At 43.1% G+C, this 18,119-nt stretch overlaps 1 protein-coding gene across 1 annotated transcript in view; it reads left to right on the forward strand.

The window, feature by feature from the left end:
* The window catches only part of ABCA5 (ATP-binding cassette, sub-family A (ABC1), member 5), a 31,965-nt gene that overhangs the window by 5,720 nt on the left and 8,126 nt on the right, over positions 1–18,119 (forward strand). The window contains exons 8-29 of the mRNA XM_009323665.1: positions 432–573; positions 1,331–1,519; positions 1,873–2,020; positions 2,826–2,994; positions 4,590–4,648; positions 5,204–5,314; positions 5,525–5,700; positions 6,138–6,257; positions 7,064–7,202; positions 7,382–7,472; positions 7,687–7,826; positions 9,225–9,344; positions 10,360–10,561; positions 10,799–10,968; positions 11,806–11,939; positions 12,874–13,011; positions 13,690–13,803; positions 14,169–14,339; positions 15,296–15,409; positions 15,666–15,803; positions 16,297–16,371; positions 17,558–17,649. Coding sequence (XP_009321940.1) covers positions 432–573; positions 1,331–1,519; positions 1,873–2,020; positions 2,826–2,994; positions 4,590–4,648; positions 5,204–5,314; positions 5,525–5,700; positions 6,138–6,257; positions 7,064–7,202; positions 7,382–7,472; positions 7,687–7,826; positions 9,225–9,344; positions 10,360–10,561; positions 10,799–10,968; positions 11,806–11,939; positions 12,874–13,011; positions 13,690–13,803; positions 14,169–14,339; positions 15,296–15,409; positions 15,666–15,803; positions 16,297–16,371; positions 17,558–17,649 — 2,952 coding nt within the window. The remainder of the gene's footprint in view (positions 1–431; positions 574–1,330; positions 1,520–1,872; positions 2,021–2,825; positions 2,995–4,589; positions 4,649–5,203; positions 5,315–5,524; positions 5,701–6,137; positions 6,258–7,063; positions 7,203–7,381; positions 7,473–7,686; positions 7,827–9,224; positions 9,345–10,359; positions 10,562–10,798; positions 10,969–11,805; positions 11,940–12,873; positions 13,012–13,689; positions 13,804–14,168; positions 14,340–15,295; positions 15,410–15,665; positions 15,804–16,296; positions 16,372–17,557; positions 17,650–18,119) is intronic.

Consider the following 18,119-nt stretch of genomic DNA (forward strand, 5'->3'; position numbering starts at 1 on the left):
CAGACTTGCAGCTCTGTTTTTGAAAGTAAAAGGATTTAATTACCCTGGCCAGCTACTGGAATGACTAGTGTATTAAATTTTAAATAGAATTTATTTAATTATTTAAACCTACTACTCAGTTACCCTCTTTTGATTATACCCGGGAATTAATTATGCAAGTTAAAAAAAAAAAAAAAAATCATGAATCATCTAATTGTGTATCTTTTTGATGCCGGGTATTGATGTGTGTGCTCCAATGCCTAGAACAATTGCAGGGATGTTTACAAGAGCTCTTTTTATTTGGGGGCTCTTGTTTTGTTGCAAGCTTGTCCTTTGGTGCAGCTGTCTGGAATATTAAAGAATGGTAGTTTTAGCTATTTTTGTGCATGAATAATTCAGGCTGGGAATTCATTGACTGGTTTCTGTTCTTTTTCCCCCCCTTTTGCTCCTAGGCTTTCTTGGGTGCTGCTGTACATAAGCCTGATTTTTGTCATGTCCATTCTTATGGCAGTGATCGCGACGGCTTCTTCCCTCTTTCCCCAGAGCAGTGCCTTTGTGATATTTCTCCTTTTTTTCCTGTATGGAATCTCTTCAGTAAGTATTCCTGGTCTTGTTGAATTCAGCCATCCTATCCCTGGTTTGTTGGTTGTTTTTTTTTTCCCCTTCCCATCTTATCTTCTTCTCTCTACTAAAGCATTTGGAACAAATGTAGCTTCTGTAGGACCAAACGGTGGTGGGTGTCTTACCTGTCCCCATCCCCTGCCCTGGGACTGCTCTGGTTTGGGATGTCGTACAGGTCTCTATGAGAAATATCTTTCCTTACTGAAATAATCCCAGTTTATAATCATCTGTCTTTGAACTGAAGACACTCTGTACAGCACCGTTTTGAAGTCCAAAACCATGCCCTCTTCTAAACATTTGCTGTTACTATATAGTGTAATGTTAAAACCCTGATTAAAGGTCAGAGAATTAATTTATACAGCAAATTGCTTGTCTGAGTCCATAAGCAACCAGTGCAGAAATAGTTACTTGTTTACCGTCTATCATTTACAGAAGGTGTACTAACCAGGGTGTATATGCACACTCAGCCATATGGCTCCTTATTTTTCTTTTATAATTTTTTTCTGTGCTCTGTCACCTGGCATCTTTGGGAAATCTGTCCCTCCCGATGGTCTGTTTGTAAGGGAAGTGTGGGATGTGGGTGAATGCTGTAGTGACTATATCAGGAATACGATGTGATTATCAGAGGCAAAACTGAAGCCGTGGTCTTTCTACTTTAGTTTTTCTATACCCTGTATTATTATTATTTTTTAATATAGTGCCTTCTTGCATTTATTTAATCCGTCCTTAGGTTTTCTTTGCACTTATGCTGACACCTCTATTTAAAAAGTCAAAGCACGTGGGTATAGTGGAGTTCTTGGCAACGCTGGCTTTTGGTTTTGTGGGCCTTAATATTGTCCTGCTGGAAGATTTCCCCAAGTCTTTTGTGTGGATTCTCAGCCCCTTATGTCAGTGCAGCTTCTTGATCGGTGTCGCGCAGGTAAATAACCTTCTACTCCTCCGATTGCAACCTCATCGTGCTCATGCGTCTTGCATCGTTTTCAAATAGGTAGTGAGGTAGTGATGTAGATATTCTTTTTTTTTTTTTTTCATAAACTGATGATTGGTGGGGAAAAATGCCTATTTTAATAGCTTCCCATGGCAATTTAATGTCAAGAAAAATACAGTGCTCTGTCAAGCAACTGTTATTCTCTGTGTTCGTTGCTGTGATCTCAGTCACTTTTTCATTTTTATTTTTTTTCTGTTGCTAAGTTTTGCACCGTGCTGTCATGTCTTCCCAGGCTGGTACAGTGCCGGTGTGTAACATCTCCTTTCGTCTGTGTTTGTTGGCAGGTCATGCATCTAGAAGATTATGAAGATGGTGCAACATTTTCAAATCTAAATCACGGTCCTTACCCACTCTTTATCTCTCTTATTTTATTGGTGCTGGACAGCATATTTTATCTGCTTGTAGCTGTCTACCTTGATCAGGTTATCCCAGGTACGTTCATGAGAAAAACTGAGCTGAACTGTGCTAGCATCACCGATTCCTGAAGTCCTGAGCCCCCCAGGTTGATGCGGCTGGTGCAGCTGATGGCATTTCTGACTTGATTTTAACTGTGGAGAAAGGAGATGCTGCTGTTTACAAATATATTTTACACTGTGACTCAGAATACTTGTAGCCGAAATAATTTATATTCTATTAAAGCTGTGAGATGTGAGGAGGGGTGTTAGCATGTTTAGAATTGACGGCCTTTAGGTACGCCAGCTAAATCTTGTTTCCCTCTTTCTAAAGGAGAAGTTTCCTTACTGGGTTAACTAGTGCCTCAGCCTTTTAATTTGCTCTTACAGGGTGGAAAATTAAAGACTACTCTGCCTGTTCTAGACCGTTCCTTGTGACGGCAGTAGTTTAACGTGAAACGTGGAATAAAGTTGTTAATCTTGCGACTAATGCCTGGTTAAGCCCTTCAGCTCACTTTGCCTCTGATCTCTCTGGCTTTACATTGCCTGTGTTTAAGTCACTGTTCTTTTAGCACTGGGGATTTCTCTTGCGTAGGAAGAGATTTGCACATACGTTTAAATACTTAGCAAAACAGGAACCTGCTAGCAGTGTTGATGGGAACCGTGGCTTAAATGCAGATAATGTAAACTTGATTTACATTATCTGTAATCCCTCCAGAATGGGGGTGTGGGCTGGCTCCTAAACTTTCAGCAGAATGGTTCATGGCTTTTATAGCTACAACCCAAAAGCTGAGGAATATCTGCAGTTACTGTTAAGAAATTGTCTTTTTCCCTTTACTATCCAGGGGAGTTCGGACTACACCGCACGCCATTTTTTTTTATGAAGCCCTCATTTTGGTCAAAGCACAGAAAAAATTACAAGGAGTTGTACGAGAGCAGCATCAATGGCAGTTTAAGTTTCAGTGAGATAGTTGAACCCGTGCCTTCCGAATTTCAGGGGAAAGAAGCCATCAGGTACGATTCCTGCCCTGTCCCACATGCGGTTTAGCAAACCTGGGTCCCTGACGTTTAACGTGTAATTTGAAAATCACTATTGTTTCTCCAGTCGTTGCATTCAAATAGCATATGGTATGCATTGCAGAGAGTCCTCCACACGCACACAGCATGGCTGGTTTCCATTGTCAATGAAGCCCCATCACCAACAACATGGATGCTCTCCAAGGATAAATTACTGGGCTTAAAGAAAGGGTTTGTCTGTGGATTGTATTCCTTGAGTTGGAGTCCTCCTAAAACTGGGACGGTTTTCCATTCCCTCACTTTCACTGAGGCCACGAGAGACGTAAGCGGTTGCAGATGTTGAAACGCCTACTCTTCTGGGAGGGTTTAGTTTCTGGTAACACACGTTTGAGGAGAAAAAGCTGAATTCTAGCTTTGTGTGAAGGCTGTTGTGTTCTCCATAGACCAGAGGAGAACTTCGTGGTGGTTTTACCCAGCTGCTGTATCTAAGAGGGTAAAACAAAACTGAAATATAGATGTCCACGCTCTCATCTTTCACATTGCATTTTGTGTCGCCTGTTGTCTTGCATCAGGACTGTCATGTATTTTTAGTGTGTCTCAGGTACCATTTTCAGTATCTTCCTTTTAGCCCTTGTTTCCATCATTTTCCAATGGCGTCGCCTGATGTGAGTTGAGGAACTCCGCGTCTTCACTCTTTCTGGTTGGCTCTGCTAGTCTCAAATAAATATTTGAGCTTAGTGACCAGAACGAGTCTTGTGTCGTCTGCGCTATCCATGTCTCTTTGGGCATCTGCCATAGGTTGAAGGGTCCAGTTTTAATCCTGATGTTCACATGAGAACATTGTGGCCGTTTTTGCATTATTCATCCACCCTGGACTCTTTCCGTAGCATCCCTCCACCAGCTCTCCATCGTTTTCGCACTGTCTTGTCATCTTTACATGTACAGGTTTTGTTTCCTTTCATACCCAGTTCTCCTCCCCGCTATTCACACCTGTAATCCACTCCCCATCCCCATTTTCAGGGTGGCCAGTCTTCCAAAACCCACCCTTCACATGGTGCCTTCAGATAAACGGGTTGTTTTTTTCATTTTGAAAAACAGTGGGGCTGGAAGGAAGGTTTTTACCTTTCTTGGAGAGAAAGGTACCTGCTTTCTTTTGCCTGACTTTGATCAAGAGCTGTCAGTAATCACATCTTTGGAGTCTGGTGTACTACCACCTATTTTCCCTATCCTGTCTGTTGAGTCTTCTGTTGTATTATGAATTTATTGGGGAGTAGCTGTGCCCTTTTCTAGCTTGGGAAACCTCTAGTGCGTAGTTCTACTGTGTAAAAGAAACACAGATTTGAAGTAATTCAGTCTGTCATCATAGGAAATACCTTAGAAGGTGACGAGAAAAAGCTTTCTGATAGCAGGGTGGAGATGGACTAAGTTCTGCGACAAGATGCCCTGTCTCTTGACTTGCCTCTACGGGTCTTGAATGTGTCTAGTGCCACTTCAGCATGGTTGTCGTCTTGTGACTGTTGCTGAGTGTTGATCATTCGAAATGACTTATAACAATCCTAAAACAGTTTATAAAATGACATGTCTTCTTTCAGAATCAGCTGTGTTCAGAAAACATTCAGGAAAAAGGGGGAAACTGTGGAGGCTCTCAGAAGTAAGAACATTTTAGCTTTTTAGTTGCTTATCAGATGCAGAGGAGCAATAGCTGAATTGTTGAGTGGTCTTTTGTGTTTCAGTTCGGGCTTTTTGGTTTCTTTTAGTGGGGTGGGACCTTGGAGCGTGAATGCCAGATGTGCTTGTGTGTGTCTTCTCTCACCGCTTTGGCAGTAGCCTTGTTTAAAATGGTACCCCAAAAAGAGGAACCCTTCCACCACTAAAGAAAACCTGCTGACGTCGTCCCCCTTAATTCCTCCTCTGCCCATATCGTTAGTGATATGATCTTCCCTGCCCCATCTCCCTGATGTTTTCATCTCGTTTCCCCGTGTGGCTTCTAAACGCAGCCACCCTGCACCCAGTGCAGGGACTGTCCCAGCCCCAGCGGTCCCCTGCCATGCTGGGGTGTGAAGGTAAGGCATCCCTCTGAGCAGAGAGTAAATGCATACCCCATATGTCAGTATTTGAATTGGCCTCTGCGGTAGGAGCCGGCTCCGGGTGCCACAGGCACGTCGCTAACGTCTCCTCTTTCTCTTGCGCCTGCCTCGGGGACCAGATTTGTCCTTCGACATCTATGAAGGTCACATCACGGCTCTGCTCGGGCACAGCGGGACCGGGAAGACGACGCTGATGAACATCCTTTGCGGGCTGTGTCCACCGACGGACGGTGAGCTTCTCCGGCATTAGGAGATTTTGAGTACCCGGCTTTTGAAAACCAAAGCTGTTAACCTTTATGGTTATTTCAGGATGCGCTAAATTTTTCTGTGGATAATGTCTGGAAGAGTCCACTTTAGGTTCATGTCCATGTTATCCTGCTCTCTGGCTGTAACAAACCTCTCAGTTGATTGCTCCTGGCTTTTTTTTTTTTTTTTTTTAGGGTTCGTCTCTGTCTACGGGCACAAAGTCTCCGAAGTCGATGAAATGCTTGAAGTGAGACAAATAGCAGGTGTGTGCCCCCAGTCCGACATACACTTTGATATATTAACTGTGGAGGAGAATCTCTCCATATTTGCTGCAATTAAAGGAATCCCGCAGAATGATTTGATACAAGAGGTAAGTCAGCTGGGCACAGATATTGTCTTACATCTTCATTTTCAACCTGGAAGGCAAAATAGCCTTAGACTGTACAGAAATTTCCTTAAGACAAGTTTGCAGGGGAATATTACTTTCCAGTATAACAGACAAGGAGGCAGAGCACAGACAGATGTTTTTACACAGATAAACTTAAATTTTCCTAGGAAACGAAAATGCTCATGAAACTTTTTAAATCCCAGCATTTGTGTGCAAGCATAGACACCTTTTAACTTCTGCAGGTTTGCTGGGGCTTAAGACCCTGCTCTGGATGTACAAGTTCGTTAGCAGGGTGTGCAGTTCAGATAGAGAATAGACTGTGAATTAGGAACAGTTAATTTGAATGTTAATTGTTAATAATCTGGTTAAAAAAATTTATAGTTTTTTTTAACGATAAATGTGTTCCTTATGTTTTAAAGGTGCAGAAAGTGTTGTTGGATTTAGATATGCAGCCTATCAGAGACAATCAAGCTAAAAAATTAAGTGGGGGGCAGAAAAGGCGGCTGTCGGTGGGAGTTGCTGTTCTGGGGAACCCAAAGGTGAGTGTGATGGAGGCGTTCCCCACTTGGTGTCACTGATACACCTAAGAGTTGATGTCTCTTGTCAAAACCAACTAATGCATATAATAATATGTAAGATGCAGAAATTATTGCTGTGAGCAACTGTCACTTCCCCCCCCCGCCCCCTCGTTTGTGGTTTAAACAATTAAAATCCCTTCAGTAGCTCAACTTCTATGCTTGAGGATGTTAATGGCTTAAGTAATGGCAATAGCTCTGGATTTGATCTCTTTGTGAAATAAATAGCGTGACAAGTTTTATGTCGTTTCTGGCAGGTAACATTTAGCCCCCAACAGCGACACTGTTGGAGACTTTCCTTGCAAAGCCATCCAGGCACTTGGAGCAGGGACGGAGCCAGAGAGCTCTTTTGTGTTACAGATCTGTTATTTCTGGCCTGTAAGAATGGGGACTGCTTTTAGATCTGTCTTTAAAAATGATGCATGTGACAGTTCACTGGGATTTTAAAAGCATGTGTGTATATTTAACTATCCCTTAATAGAAAGAGTGAATCCATAGCTAAATGTAACTGCATTAGACAGAATAAAACAGACTATGGCATTAACTTACTATATGATTTTTCCATTTGTCACAACAGGAGATGAATTTATTCAAAGCGTAGCAAAGACAGCTGCCTTGCTTACTCTAGGATGTTTCCTATATGTTTTAAGAGGACTAACTAGCAGGCTTCAAACAAAAAGCCCTCTATCTGTTACTGAGGTGGGATTTCCTGAGGTCAGTTCCTTGCACGTGGATGTGGCTTTGCAAACGCTTCTTGTTTTTGCGTGAAGGTTTTACTGCTGGATGAGCCGACTGCGGGTATGGATCCGTGTTCGCGGCACATAGTCTGGAACCTCCTGAAAAACAGAAAAGCGAATCGCGTGACCGTTTTCAGTACCCACTTCATGGACGAGGCGGATATCCTCGCCGGTGAGTCCTGCCGCCACCCCCTGGGTACCGCCCCGGGTACCCAGTCCCTGAGAGGCAGTCACGTTACAGAGCAAAAAGTGATGCTTCTCTAACTGTGGTATATGCCTTTATTTGAAACGTATAGTTGTTTTTTGGAGTAAATTGATGTTCCTCTGATTTTTTTTTTTTTTTGTTTCTAGATCGTAAAGCTGTGATTTCTCAAGGGATGTTAAAATGCCTTGGATCTTCTCTCTTTCTCAAAAGCAAATGGGGAATTGGCTACCGCTTGAGGTATTCTTTTTGTGTGATACCTGTTACGTGACATCATGTATCTTTTTTTGTTTTCTGTTGAAATCTGTAAGATAGCACCCCCTGTCCTTAAAAAAAGATCCTTTTATCATCTTTGTACTGAATGTTTGGTGCTCTGCTGGCTGCTAGTTCTGATGCAGGCATAAGGAGAAAAGCAAGCTTTAAAAACCCAATTTCTTGTCGTGCATTTTCTTAGTATGCACATCGATGCCTATTGCAACACGGAAGCAACAACCTCGCTGATAAGACAGCACATACCTGCAGCCAGCCTGATCCAAGAGAACGACGAGCAGCTCGTGTACACCCTGCCGCTCAAGGACATGGACAAGTTCGCAGGTATTGATGTTTTTGTTGTGCTGCAGGGTTGCATGGCTGCAGGAGGGAAATCCGTCAAGCGTGGCCGTAGTCTGCAATTCTTGTTAAACTGTCACTTCTGCATTTATGTGTTTTTATACGTATTCATTGTTCGGCTGATTTGGCTGATACCAGTCAGACCAGTCAGCGAGGTCTTTCTCAGGCGACTGAGGACCTCGTCACCTCCTCCAAGGGGGCCGTGGTGTGTTACGAGGGATGTGGGTACCCGACAGCAAGTGCTGGGGAGATGTCTTTAGCAGAAGGGTGAAGAGACGCTTTTGTCTGAGAATCCCCTTGTCCTGCAGAAGCATCATCTTATTGCAGAGCGTTTTAATGAGCAGGGCTGGCCTCCAGCGGGAAGCCAGAAAGCCCCAAGTCCTACAATAATCAATCCCCCTTGTTGCGAGCTGCAAAGAGCATTGTGTCCCTGCCTTAAAATTGAGGGAGCGGGGAACGGATGTGTTGGCTTCACTAGATGGCAGCAATTATCTGATCAGTCCTACACGGGGCTGCTTGTTCATCTCCCAGGAGAAAATGGAAGAAACAGTGTGTCCTCTGCGCTATGTGGAAGGCTAAGGGAGAATCAATACTGATGTGAATGCGGCTCATATTTCATAAATGCTTTTTTCCCGTTGCATTTAACCAGTTAATAATTTATTAGCTTTACCTTTAGCAGCCACTGTGTGTACTTTTGAAAAATGGGCATCTTTATACAAGATTGAATCAGTTCCCCTGAACTATTCTAAGGAGAAGCCGAGGTTAGGAATGTGCCTCAGCCATCGGGGCAGAAGAAATCACGGAGATCTGATGAGCATCGTTGGGTATCTGACTGCTCTTCCCATTGCACGCATTTGCATTTCCCTTCAATGTGACCTTGGCTCTGAAGCGCCTCATTTTGTCAAGTCCTTCACTTCATAGGACTGGCAAAAGCCCGATAGCATTTTTTTTATCCCAAGTTGCTAATAAGTGCTCTCACTCTGAACATCATTTTGGTCTTCAAGCTATGCATGCTGTCCAGGATCTCCTGCCCAGTTAAGCTGGCTTTGCAGATCTGGGTATTTATGTCTATAAAAAAAAATCACTCAGTGGTTTTATTTGTAAAATCTCTTTGTGCCTGGGCAGGGATCTAGGTAGGTCATGCCGCATTTCCCATACCTGACCACAGAGGTTGAAGTTTTGTGCTAAAAGGAGCTTATCCCAACCTTGGTTCTCAAGCCATGACCTGTCTTTCATAATTAAGCAACCATATTTACACGTTACCTGCTGTTTAGAGTACCGTACAGAAGGCTTTAGGGATGCCTCTGATGGGCTTGAAGATCTCTCGGGAAGACGATGTAATCCTGTTTCAGAGCAACCAGTATGTTTCAATTCTGTCTCTAGGCTTGTTTTCTGACCTCGACACTCATTCCCATTTGGGTGTTATCACCTATGGCGTTTCCATGACGACACTGGAGGATGTCTATCTGAAGCTGGAAGTTGAGGCAGAGATCGATCAAGCAGGTGGGATGGACAGTAGCTGTTTTCCTGTTTTCCCTCATACTTGATGTAGTCTTAATTAGCGTAGAATTGTCCATGCCACGCCACTGCCAGAAGGAGTTTTGCTATGGAGGTAAGAATAAAAAAATCCTCTTGCAGATTGCTGCATCCAGCAGCATGGGGCTCCTTCGGTCTCACAGCATTCCGGGCTTTTGAAATATTTAACGTGACAAACACGCAAAAGCGCAGCGACTTGGGTGGGGAGTGATTCTAGGAGGATCCAGAGTAAAAGCTTTTTACTTGCTGTCTCTGCAGTAATTAATTTTTTATCCAGTGTACTTACGTCTAAGTTCTTTGCTTTACAGTTGCAGTTTTTATGGCTAGCTTTTTAAAATATGCTTTATTTTCCTAATGGAGCTTACTTTCAAGAAATTGTAAATGCACAGTATAAAATTTATTTCCAACCTTCAGTACATTTACGGTAATATTAGTAGCCTGCACTTAAGGCTGAAATCGCTGAACTTGTCTTTCTTCTCCTCCTTTAAATTAACTTCCAATTCAAATGAAAAGTTGGGACTGCTTAATATTACTCCAGAACTAATCAGTTCTTCTTTTGATGTCAACTTTGAATGGTTTAAGCTCTCTTAATCTTTCTAGAGCTTTCTTTGTGATACAGACTAGTAAACTATCCTGCTCTGCAAAGCTTTTGTGTAGGTGTAAGAGGGTTTAACAGCTGAATATGCTGGTACTGAATAATACAGGTGCATACGTAGGCTAATGGTATGAAACTGGGGCAAGTTGCACCTTCTGAGTGGCAGAAATCTGTACTGTCTGCCTTAAGCGTCCGCTGTACGGGTGATTCAGGGCTTTGGGGTAGATTGGTGTCACTGGGCTTGGGGTTAAGTTGAGAGATGGGATGGGACGAGATGGTTTCTCCAATAGCAAGGGGAAGGAATTGATGGCCACCCAGCTTTCTCCAGCTACCGCGTAGCTTTGACAGAGCATCAAATTTATAGAGTTTTACTCTCTTCTTTTTCAGATTATAGCGTGTTCAACTCCCAGCAAGTGCAGGATGAAGTGGATACAAAATCCTTTGACGATATGGAGCAGAGCTTCCTGATGCTCTCGGAGACGAAGGCGCCAGCAATGAGCAATACAGCCCTCTGGAAGAAGCAGTTTTCCACCATAGCAAAAGTTCACTTCCTTAGTCTCAAGCGGGAAAATAAATGCGTGAGACTTATGTAAGTATTGGGGCTTTCTCACTTATATACAAAGTTCTCAAAGCCTGTTTGAATGATACCAGGGAAACGGCAGGATGCAATTAATTTTTTGCCCCTAGTTACATTTCAACAATAACAAGTATTACTGTTGAATACATGCTTTTTCGGGGCAAGGGAGATGTTGTTTTAATAACGTGCGCGTAAACTGGGCTGGCTTTCGCTGAATTTTAATAAAACCAAACCTTTTATTTCTTTCAGGTTGTTGCTTTTTCTGATTTTTCTTGTAGTTCAGATTTTACTGTTTTTCATACACCACATCATCAAAAATTCTGTAGCTGCTATCAGACTTTCCCCAGATTTGTACTTGCTGAAGCCCGGAGAGGACTATCACAAGTACAGGAGCCGTCTCCTGCTGCAGAACTCCACAGGTAGGAGAGCAGAGATGCTCCGCAGGGGTAGCTCCCGTCTCCACCTCTCTCTTCAACGTAGCATTTCACATGGTGGGGAAAGATGGCGTGTGTGCTTTTGGGGTTGGGGACAAACTTCTTCCTTGCAATTAGCCCAAATGAAGAGTTTCCAAGTACCCAGAGATGGTAGAGAGTGAGTATCCTTCGTGCCATAGGGTTTGGTTCAGAGATCTTCCTCCTCCTCCTCCCGTGTCTGGTAGCCTTGTGCTCGCTATGTCTCGAGACAGAAAGATGACTCGTGTGAAGGAACTGGGTAGGGAGACATCTGCGTACATCAACATTACAATCCTGCTACAAAGCATTTTGGAAAATTTCTTTTTGTTTCAACTTAGGATGTTTTAAAAGTGCGTAGCAGCGATCCGGGCAATAGAAACGAGCGTCTGTTTGAGCTATAGGGAATTTGTGCTTAATACAACTTAATTTCTCTGGACATTGTATCAAAGTGCCACGGGTGTCCTGCTCTCTTAGCTAATTCTCTGTCCAACTGAAACTTTGAGTACCCTGAAAATGCTCGTTGGCACTTCTGCTTCCTCACTGCTGCATTTGACTTGCACAAATTAATTGGAGAATATAACCAAAAAATTTTCTTGAATGCTTTGGAGGCTGTTGAGTGGGAAGCCAAAATAAAAACATTTGTGTTGTTCAAAATAGCAGAGGACTCTTTTTGGTGGTCACGTGTAAGGAAACAGTGATCTTTCATCATAGGGTTATATCAGTGGGAAAATGTATCAATAATTTTGTGTAAAATACTCCAAGATGGTGATGAGTAATCCCGTTGTTTTCTCTGTCTTACACCAGAATCGGATATTGATGACATTGTCCGCTCTCTTGGGAGCATGAACATACTCTTGGAGATGTTCAATGACAGTGATTATGTCTCAGCTGCACCTCACAGCGCAGCTTTAAATGTGTTTGACCTTGAATCCAGACAGGTAAGATGGACAGACCGGCTCGGTCGTATCCCAAAGAGCAGACAAGCGGCTGGTTAGGGGCTGGTTTTCTTGCACTCTTGCCTGAAAGGCATGTATTGAGTCATACAACCAATATAATATTGCTTATGCAAGAGGCCTACAAAGAGGACTTGTATTAACAGAATGGAAATATTATCAAAATAAATGTTCTTCCATAATGATAATTATGGTAGGCTAATAAAACTTCCATTCCCCTTGCTTCCCCACAAGGATATGAAAAGCCAAGAGAAATATTTTGCTTCACAAGAGACCTGGCATAGGAATTTATTTTTTTTTACTTATACTGGCTGAATTATACAATTTGACAGAAGTATAATTCCATGGTCCTCTCATGTGTAAAGAAATACGAGTTTCTTGGATTGTAGGTATTCATTTCAGTATGGTCACTGAAGGAGTATCAGAAAGATTTGAACATGGGGGTTGTATTTAATGTCCAACAAAGGAACTGCTTTGCAATATGCCAGCTCTGTCTCTTGTTCCCATTTTTATTCACTGCAAACTGTTAATATTAGTGTGACAATGCAGCCCTTAGCTAATATAAATTTTTGCCTGTCTGGTTTTTAAATGCATCAGCAAGAACATATGAGTGCAGGTCATTGTGTGTGTTGTTTTTCAGACTGTAATTGTCCGGAGCATCATTTGGCATAGCGTCACAGTTGCATAAAATGTTCTGGGAATTTATTCCAAATAACTTGTTCACTATAAGCATGATTGTTTTCCTGAATTAGGTTATGTGTTATAACCACCCTGAGCAGCCCAGAGCTTCCTGCAAAGCATACTCTATTATGCAAAGAATTTTCCCAGTGTTCAGGTTTAATTAAGCCCATAGGAGAGCCCTCTCAGGATATTACCCTTCATGCAGAAGAATTAATATAGGAAACACTTTCCTTTCCAGAACTATGTTTTCACGGTCGTATTCAACAACACCATGGTGCATTCCCTGCCAGTTTTGATGAATATTGTCAGCAATCTACTTCTGCGCAATTTAAATGTGACGGAGAGCATTCAAATCTGGAGCAACCCCTTCGTTCAGGTGAGCAGCACCCGTGGCTGCAGCAGGGGCTGCACGGCAAAAATCACCCTTAAACACACGGCGGCTGGCAAAGCATCCCTGGGGTGAGAGGGGGAGTGTAAAAACACGCCATAAATGAAGGGAGAAGCCGGTTGGGACTGTCTGCGGCACCAAGGGCTATGCTCTGCACAGCACCGTCAGGAAGGATTGGGCTCCAGTGGCCAAAGCCCATGGAGTAAGTCCTTGGTGGTACAGACCTCTGCAGAACAGACCTCTGCAGAACCGAAGAAGACTTGAAAGGTGCCAGGATTTTGTTCTGCAGCTTGTGGAAGTGGAGGAAAAAGGCACTTGGAAAGAGGATGTCCTGTTGGGAATTTGTTACGGGTTTGTTACAGGTTGCCTGCAATTCCCGGAGGCTGAACGTGGGGATGCTGGAGGTCTGCTGCCTCCTGTGCAGCGCCGGGGTGGCCTTTAGGAGAGGAGAGGACCTGCTGCAGGAGATAAACGCTCTGGGAGTTTATTAGACACTCTTATAAATAGTCCAAAAGCTTCCATAGGTATTTTTCCTCATGCTGCAGCTCAGATGATCTTGAGATACACAGAATACACGTTTTAGCATTTACGGTCATGTTCCAACTGTAAATGCATTTTTTTGGTCACACACGTTCTGGTACTGAAGAAATCTGATTTATATTTCAGAACCTTCCAGACACAATTTTCAGACTGGAGATCTATTTTGAAGCTGTGTTACTGGGGATCATTATTACTGGAATGCCACCCTATTTTGCCATGGATAATGCAGAAAACCACAAGGTAAACTTCCAGATGTGGATTCACAGACTGCAGAAGAACTTAAAAACTTTGGGATTTTGAGGGAAATCTTAAGAAGTTTTTTAAATAGCATCTTTTGCCATGAGAGGCAGCATGGATGTGACTGCTGTTTGCTGCCTGGGGTAGAGCAGATTTGGGAAAAGCCAAATGGCTTTCCGTGGAAAATGCTTTTTGCTTCTTTGGCAGCTAAAATCAGCAGTAACTGGGTAACACACTGATGGCATGTCAGTGTAAAAGCAGTGTATTAGAGGGAAAAACAAGATCCTGCTCACACACCGGGGCAGATTAATACAGTGTTAATTTTAATTAACATTTAATTAACATGGCGTTTTCTTTTCCTGTTGCAGATCAAAGCATACACGCAGCTGAAGATAGCGGGGCTTTATCCCTCCGCTTACTGGATGGGGCAAGCCATCGTTGACCTCCCGCTGTTTTTCTCCATCCTTGTCCTGATGATAGGCAGCCTCTTCGCCTTTCACTACGGCGTGTATTTCTACGTTGGCAAGTTCCTTGCGGTGGTGAGTGCGGTGGGGACTGGAGCACACATGGGGATGTGAGAGCATGGTTATGTTATTTTCCACAAGTGTTTATTTTCATTAGATGGTTCAAAAAAAATCAGCAGACCTTGTCTAACCGACATACAGGGAAAATGCCTAATTAAGGCTGCTGGCGCAGAGGCACCAGTTTGGCTGCACCAAAGGCAAAAGAGTGCTACTTTTTGTGGGGAAAAAACTCAAATTTTGGAGTTTCATTCTGAACTGGAATAAAATGGAGCTTTAAAATACCAGGATCTTCCAAGGAGACGCTCCATCCTTTTTTGTCCTGCTTGCTCGGTTTGCTTTGTGCTCTTTGCTGTCGATTGATAATTGCTCCATTTGCATCGGCGCGCTGCTGATGGCAAGGTTACAGTGACTTTGAACACAGACCAGCCCTGCGATGAATTGCAGCATATGATTAAACTGAAGAGACTACAAGTCTTTTATATTCAGAGTGGGCTTCCCCGAGATACTGGCTGTAATTGAGAAGAATCGGGCTTTCCTAGCTGCTTTCCCAGAAGCTCTGAGTTAATCAGGTTTGGGATGTGACTGTTGTGCTGCAGGGCTATTTTTCTACCAGTGCATCTACCCTTGTTTTAATTTCTCCGAAAATGCTAAGGCTGAAGGGTGGAATTCCCAATATTTGCCAAAATCTTCAGGTCAACTTTTATGGGAGCCTGTGTTATGAAAAAATGGGAAATAGTTTAAAGGAAAACTGAGGGAGTGAGGTTCCTGCCTATCCATGTACTCTTTTATTTGTGTCTTTAATAGTATATGCTGTATTTCCCAAGGTGGCAAAATATATCAAATTAAGTGACAAAAGATGAATCCAGAGTTATGTAGCACACTAAAGTAATTCCAGTTGATACTTACACAAAAAATTCACCCCTGGGTTCTCTTGCTGTACATTTCCTGAGAAACCTTTCCTATCTTTGCAGATTTTTTGCCTGGTCGGTTATGTCCCGTCAGTTGTGCTCTTCACTTATGTGGTCTCCTTCACGTTTAAGAAAGTCCAGAATACGAAAGAATTTTGGTCATTTATATTTTCAGTGGTGAGTAACTTTACCTTGAGTTCGGTTAGCTAGGAAGATCGGTTATCTCCAAAGCCATAACAGGCTTCCCAGTTATTTTATTTCACTGTGTGTCCTTAATGCACAAGAAATTTGAAACATTTACCAATGTCTCTGTATTACTGCCATATCCTAAATGATAAAAGTTTAAAAAATATGCCTGAAATTAGATAACTTACTTAGTTCAGACTCTCTAAGCATGAAAATGGACTTCTTTTTTTCCTTTTCTTTTGTACAGACAGCCTTGCTCTGTACAGTTGTCACTGAAGTGGCCTTTTTTCTGGACTATTACCTGGTAACCACCGTCCTCCATTATCTCTGCTCCATCTTCATTCCTATTTATCCCCTTATTGGCTGTCTGATTTGTTTTATAAAGGTAAGGGGGCACAGGAGATCCTCTCCAGAGCATTCGTAGACAGCTGGGGTTGGGTGGGTGTCTTTAATGATAAGAAGGCAGCAGTTACCTGCCTAGTGGTGTGATGTTGTCCATAGCCATTTAACACATGAAGAATAGCAACTGCTGGTGAAGAGTCACCTTTTTCCTGTAAGCAAAGTGTTGCAGTTTTAAAATGAGGAAAAAAAACAAGTCTTCCATTAAATATCTAAAGGAAAACTCAGCCTGTGGACTGGGCAAACCCAGTGATGGGAGATGGGTTAGTTGGGAGTCAGTGGCTTTAAATCGGGAGAAGCCCCAGGGACTTTGGTGGAAGTTTATTAGCGTCAGACTCATGCAAGCAGGGTCTCTGCAGAGTTCAGAAAGGGCTTGAGCAACGTAACTTAAACGGCTGATTTGAGGTTAAAGTGCGATGTAGAATATCCAGTCTCTGGTAGGTGATCGTTTACCCGAACGTATTGTTTTGCTTTGTCAGGTCTCATGGAAAGGCAGGCGAAAGGACAGAGGATACTACGACCCGTGGGACCGGCTCCTGGTAGCAGTTATAGCTGTAAGCATGATTATTTGATTATTTGCCATATTTGCAGTAGAGAATTGCTAACTCCTGCTGGGAAGCCGTCGTGGTTTAACCCCAGCCAGCAACTAAGTACCACACAGCTGCTCGCTCACCCTCTCCCCCCAGCAGTGGGATGGGGGAGAGAATCGGGGGGGGGGGGAAAGTAGAATTTGTGGGTTGAGATAAGGACAGTTTTATAGGACAGAAAAGGAAGGGAAAATAATAATAATGGTAAAAGAATATACAAAATAGGTGATGCACAATGCAATTGCAAAGACAGTTTAATAAGACAGCAAAGGAAGGGAAAATAATAATAATGATGATAATAATAAAAGAATATACAAAACAAGTGATGGACAATGCAATTGCTCACCACTCACTGACCGATGCCCAGCCCGTCCCCGAGCAGCGATCGCTGCCCCCCGGCCAACTCCCCCCAGTTTCTATACTGAGCATGACGTCGTATGGGATGGAATAGCCCTTGGGCCAGTTTGGGTCAGCTGTCCCGGCTGTGCCCCCTCCCGGCTTCTTGTGCACCTGGCAGAGCAGGGGAAGCTGAAAAGTCCTTGACTAGTGTAAACACTACTTAGCAACAGCTAAAACATCGGTGTGTTACCAACATTATTCTTGTACTAAATCCAAAACACAGCACTGTACCAGCTACTAGGAAGAAAATTAACTCTGTCCCTGCCGAAACCAGGACAGAGGCCCCTTCTGTTCAGGCATCTTTGTTAATAAAGGTTGGATCTAATGTTCAGCATCACTGGAGCCTGCAGCTTTGCAACCTGTTGCAGCGCAAGCAGTATCAGTAAAAGCTGCTGTGCCCGCCAGCTCGACATCTGCTGCTTCAATAGTCTTACTAACAGCGCCGATATTAATCCTGATCATTATAGGAGTCTGTGCTGATGAAGCAAGAGTCCCTTCTCTCTCCGAAAACCAAATAATTGCCATTAAATCTAAGCAGACTGTGGTTGTGTGTCCTCAGTGTCAACCCACCGAGCGGCACCTAATGATATATTTCATCTTGTTGGAAACATCAGCACTTCTGCGGTGGTGAAGAGCTGGTGCTTCTCGTCACTCATTGCACTGGTGGGATCACCGATAGGGTCACCTGTAGGGTCACCAGCCTTGGAGGGCTGGCAGCGCTCCGAGTAACCAGAACTGTATTTGTCTGTTTTAGCCCTATTTGCAGTGTGTCGTGTGGCTCTTTCTACTGCGATGTTTCGAGCTGAAGAATGGAGGGAGGACAGTTAGAGAGGATCCATTTTTCAGGTGTGTCTGTTAAATAGACTTGTAAAAAGTAATAATCCAAAGAAGCTGTTTTTAAAAACGATTTTGGTAATTAAACTGGAGTATGCAGTGTATAGCTATGGGGGATATTGCAGAAAATAAAATACCTGTGGTTATATCTCATCTCAAGTGTCTAAAGAATTTGTTCTCCTAACTTTAATTGTCTGAAATTCAGTCAATAAAGTGCAGAAATAGGTTTTTCACTTCCTTTTAAGTTATATCAGTGCAAAATCAGGAATTTTGTAAGGACATCCCCTATGTAAAAACAGGGGAACTTCCTTTCCCATTGCATGGCTAGAGATGCCGTACCCCAATAAAGAGCTCAGCGTAAAGATGACGTAGTTACGATCATAGACAGCTCTTTTGGCTCTTTTGGGGCTTCTCAGATGTGCTGCATAAATGTGTTACTCCTGGGTTCGGCAAACACAAACTGCTTTCTGCATCAAAGCAGC

Source organism: Pygoscelis adeliae, unplaced genomic scaffold (genome assembly GCF_000699105.1).
Source record: "Pygoscelis adeliae isolate BGI_AS28 unplaced genomic scaffold, ASM69910v1 Scaffold75, whole genome shotgun sequence".
NCBI classification, from domain to species: Eukaryota; Metazoa; Chordata; class Aves; order Sphenisciformes; family Spheniscidae; genus Pygoscelis; species Pygoscelis adeliae.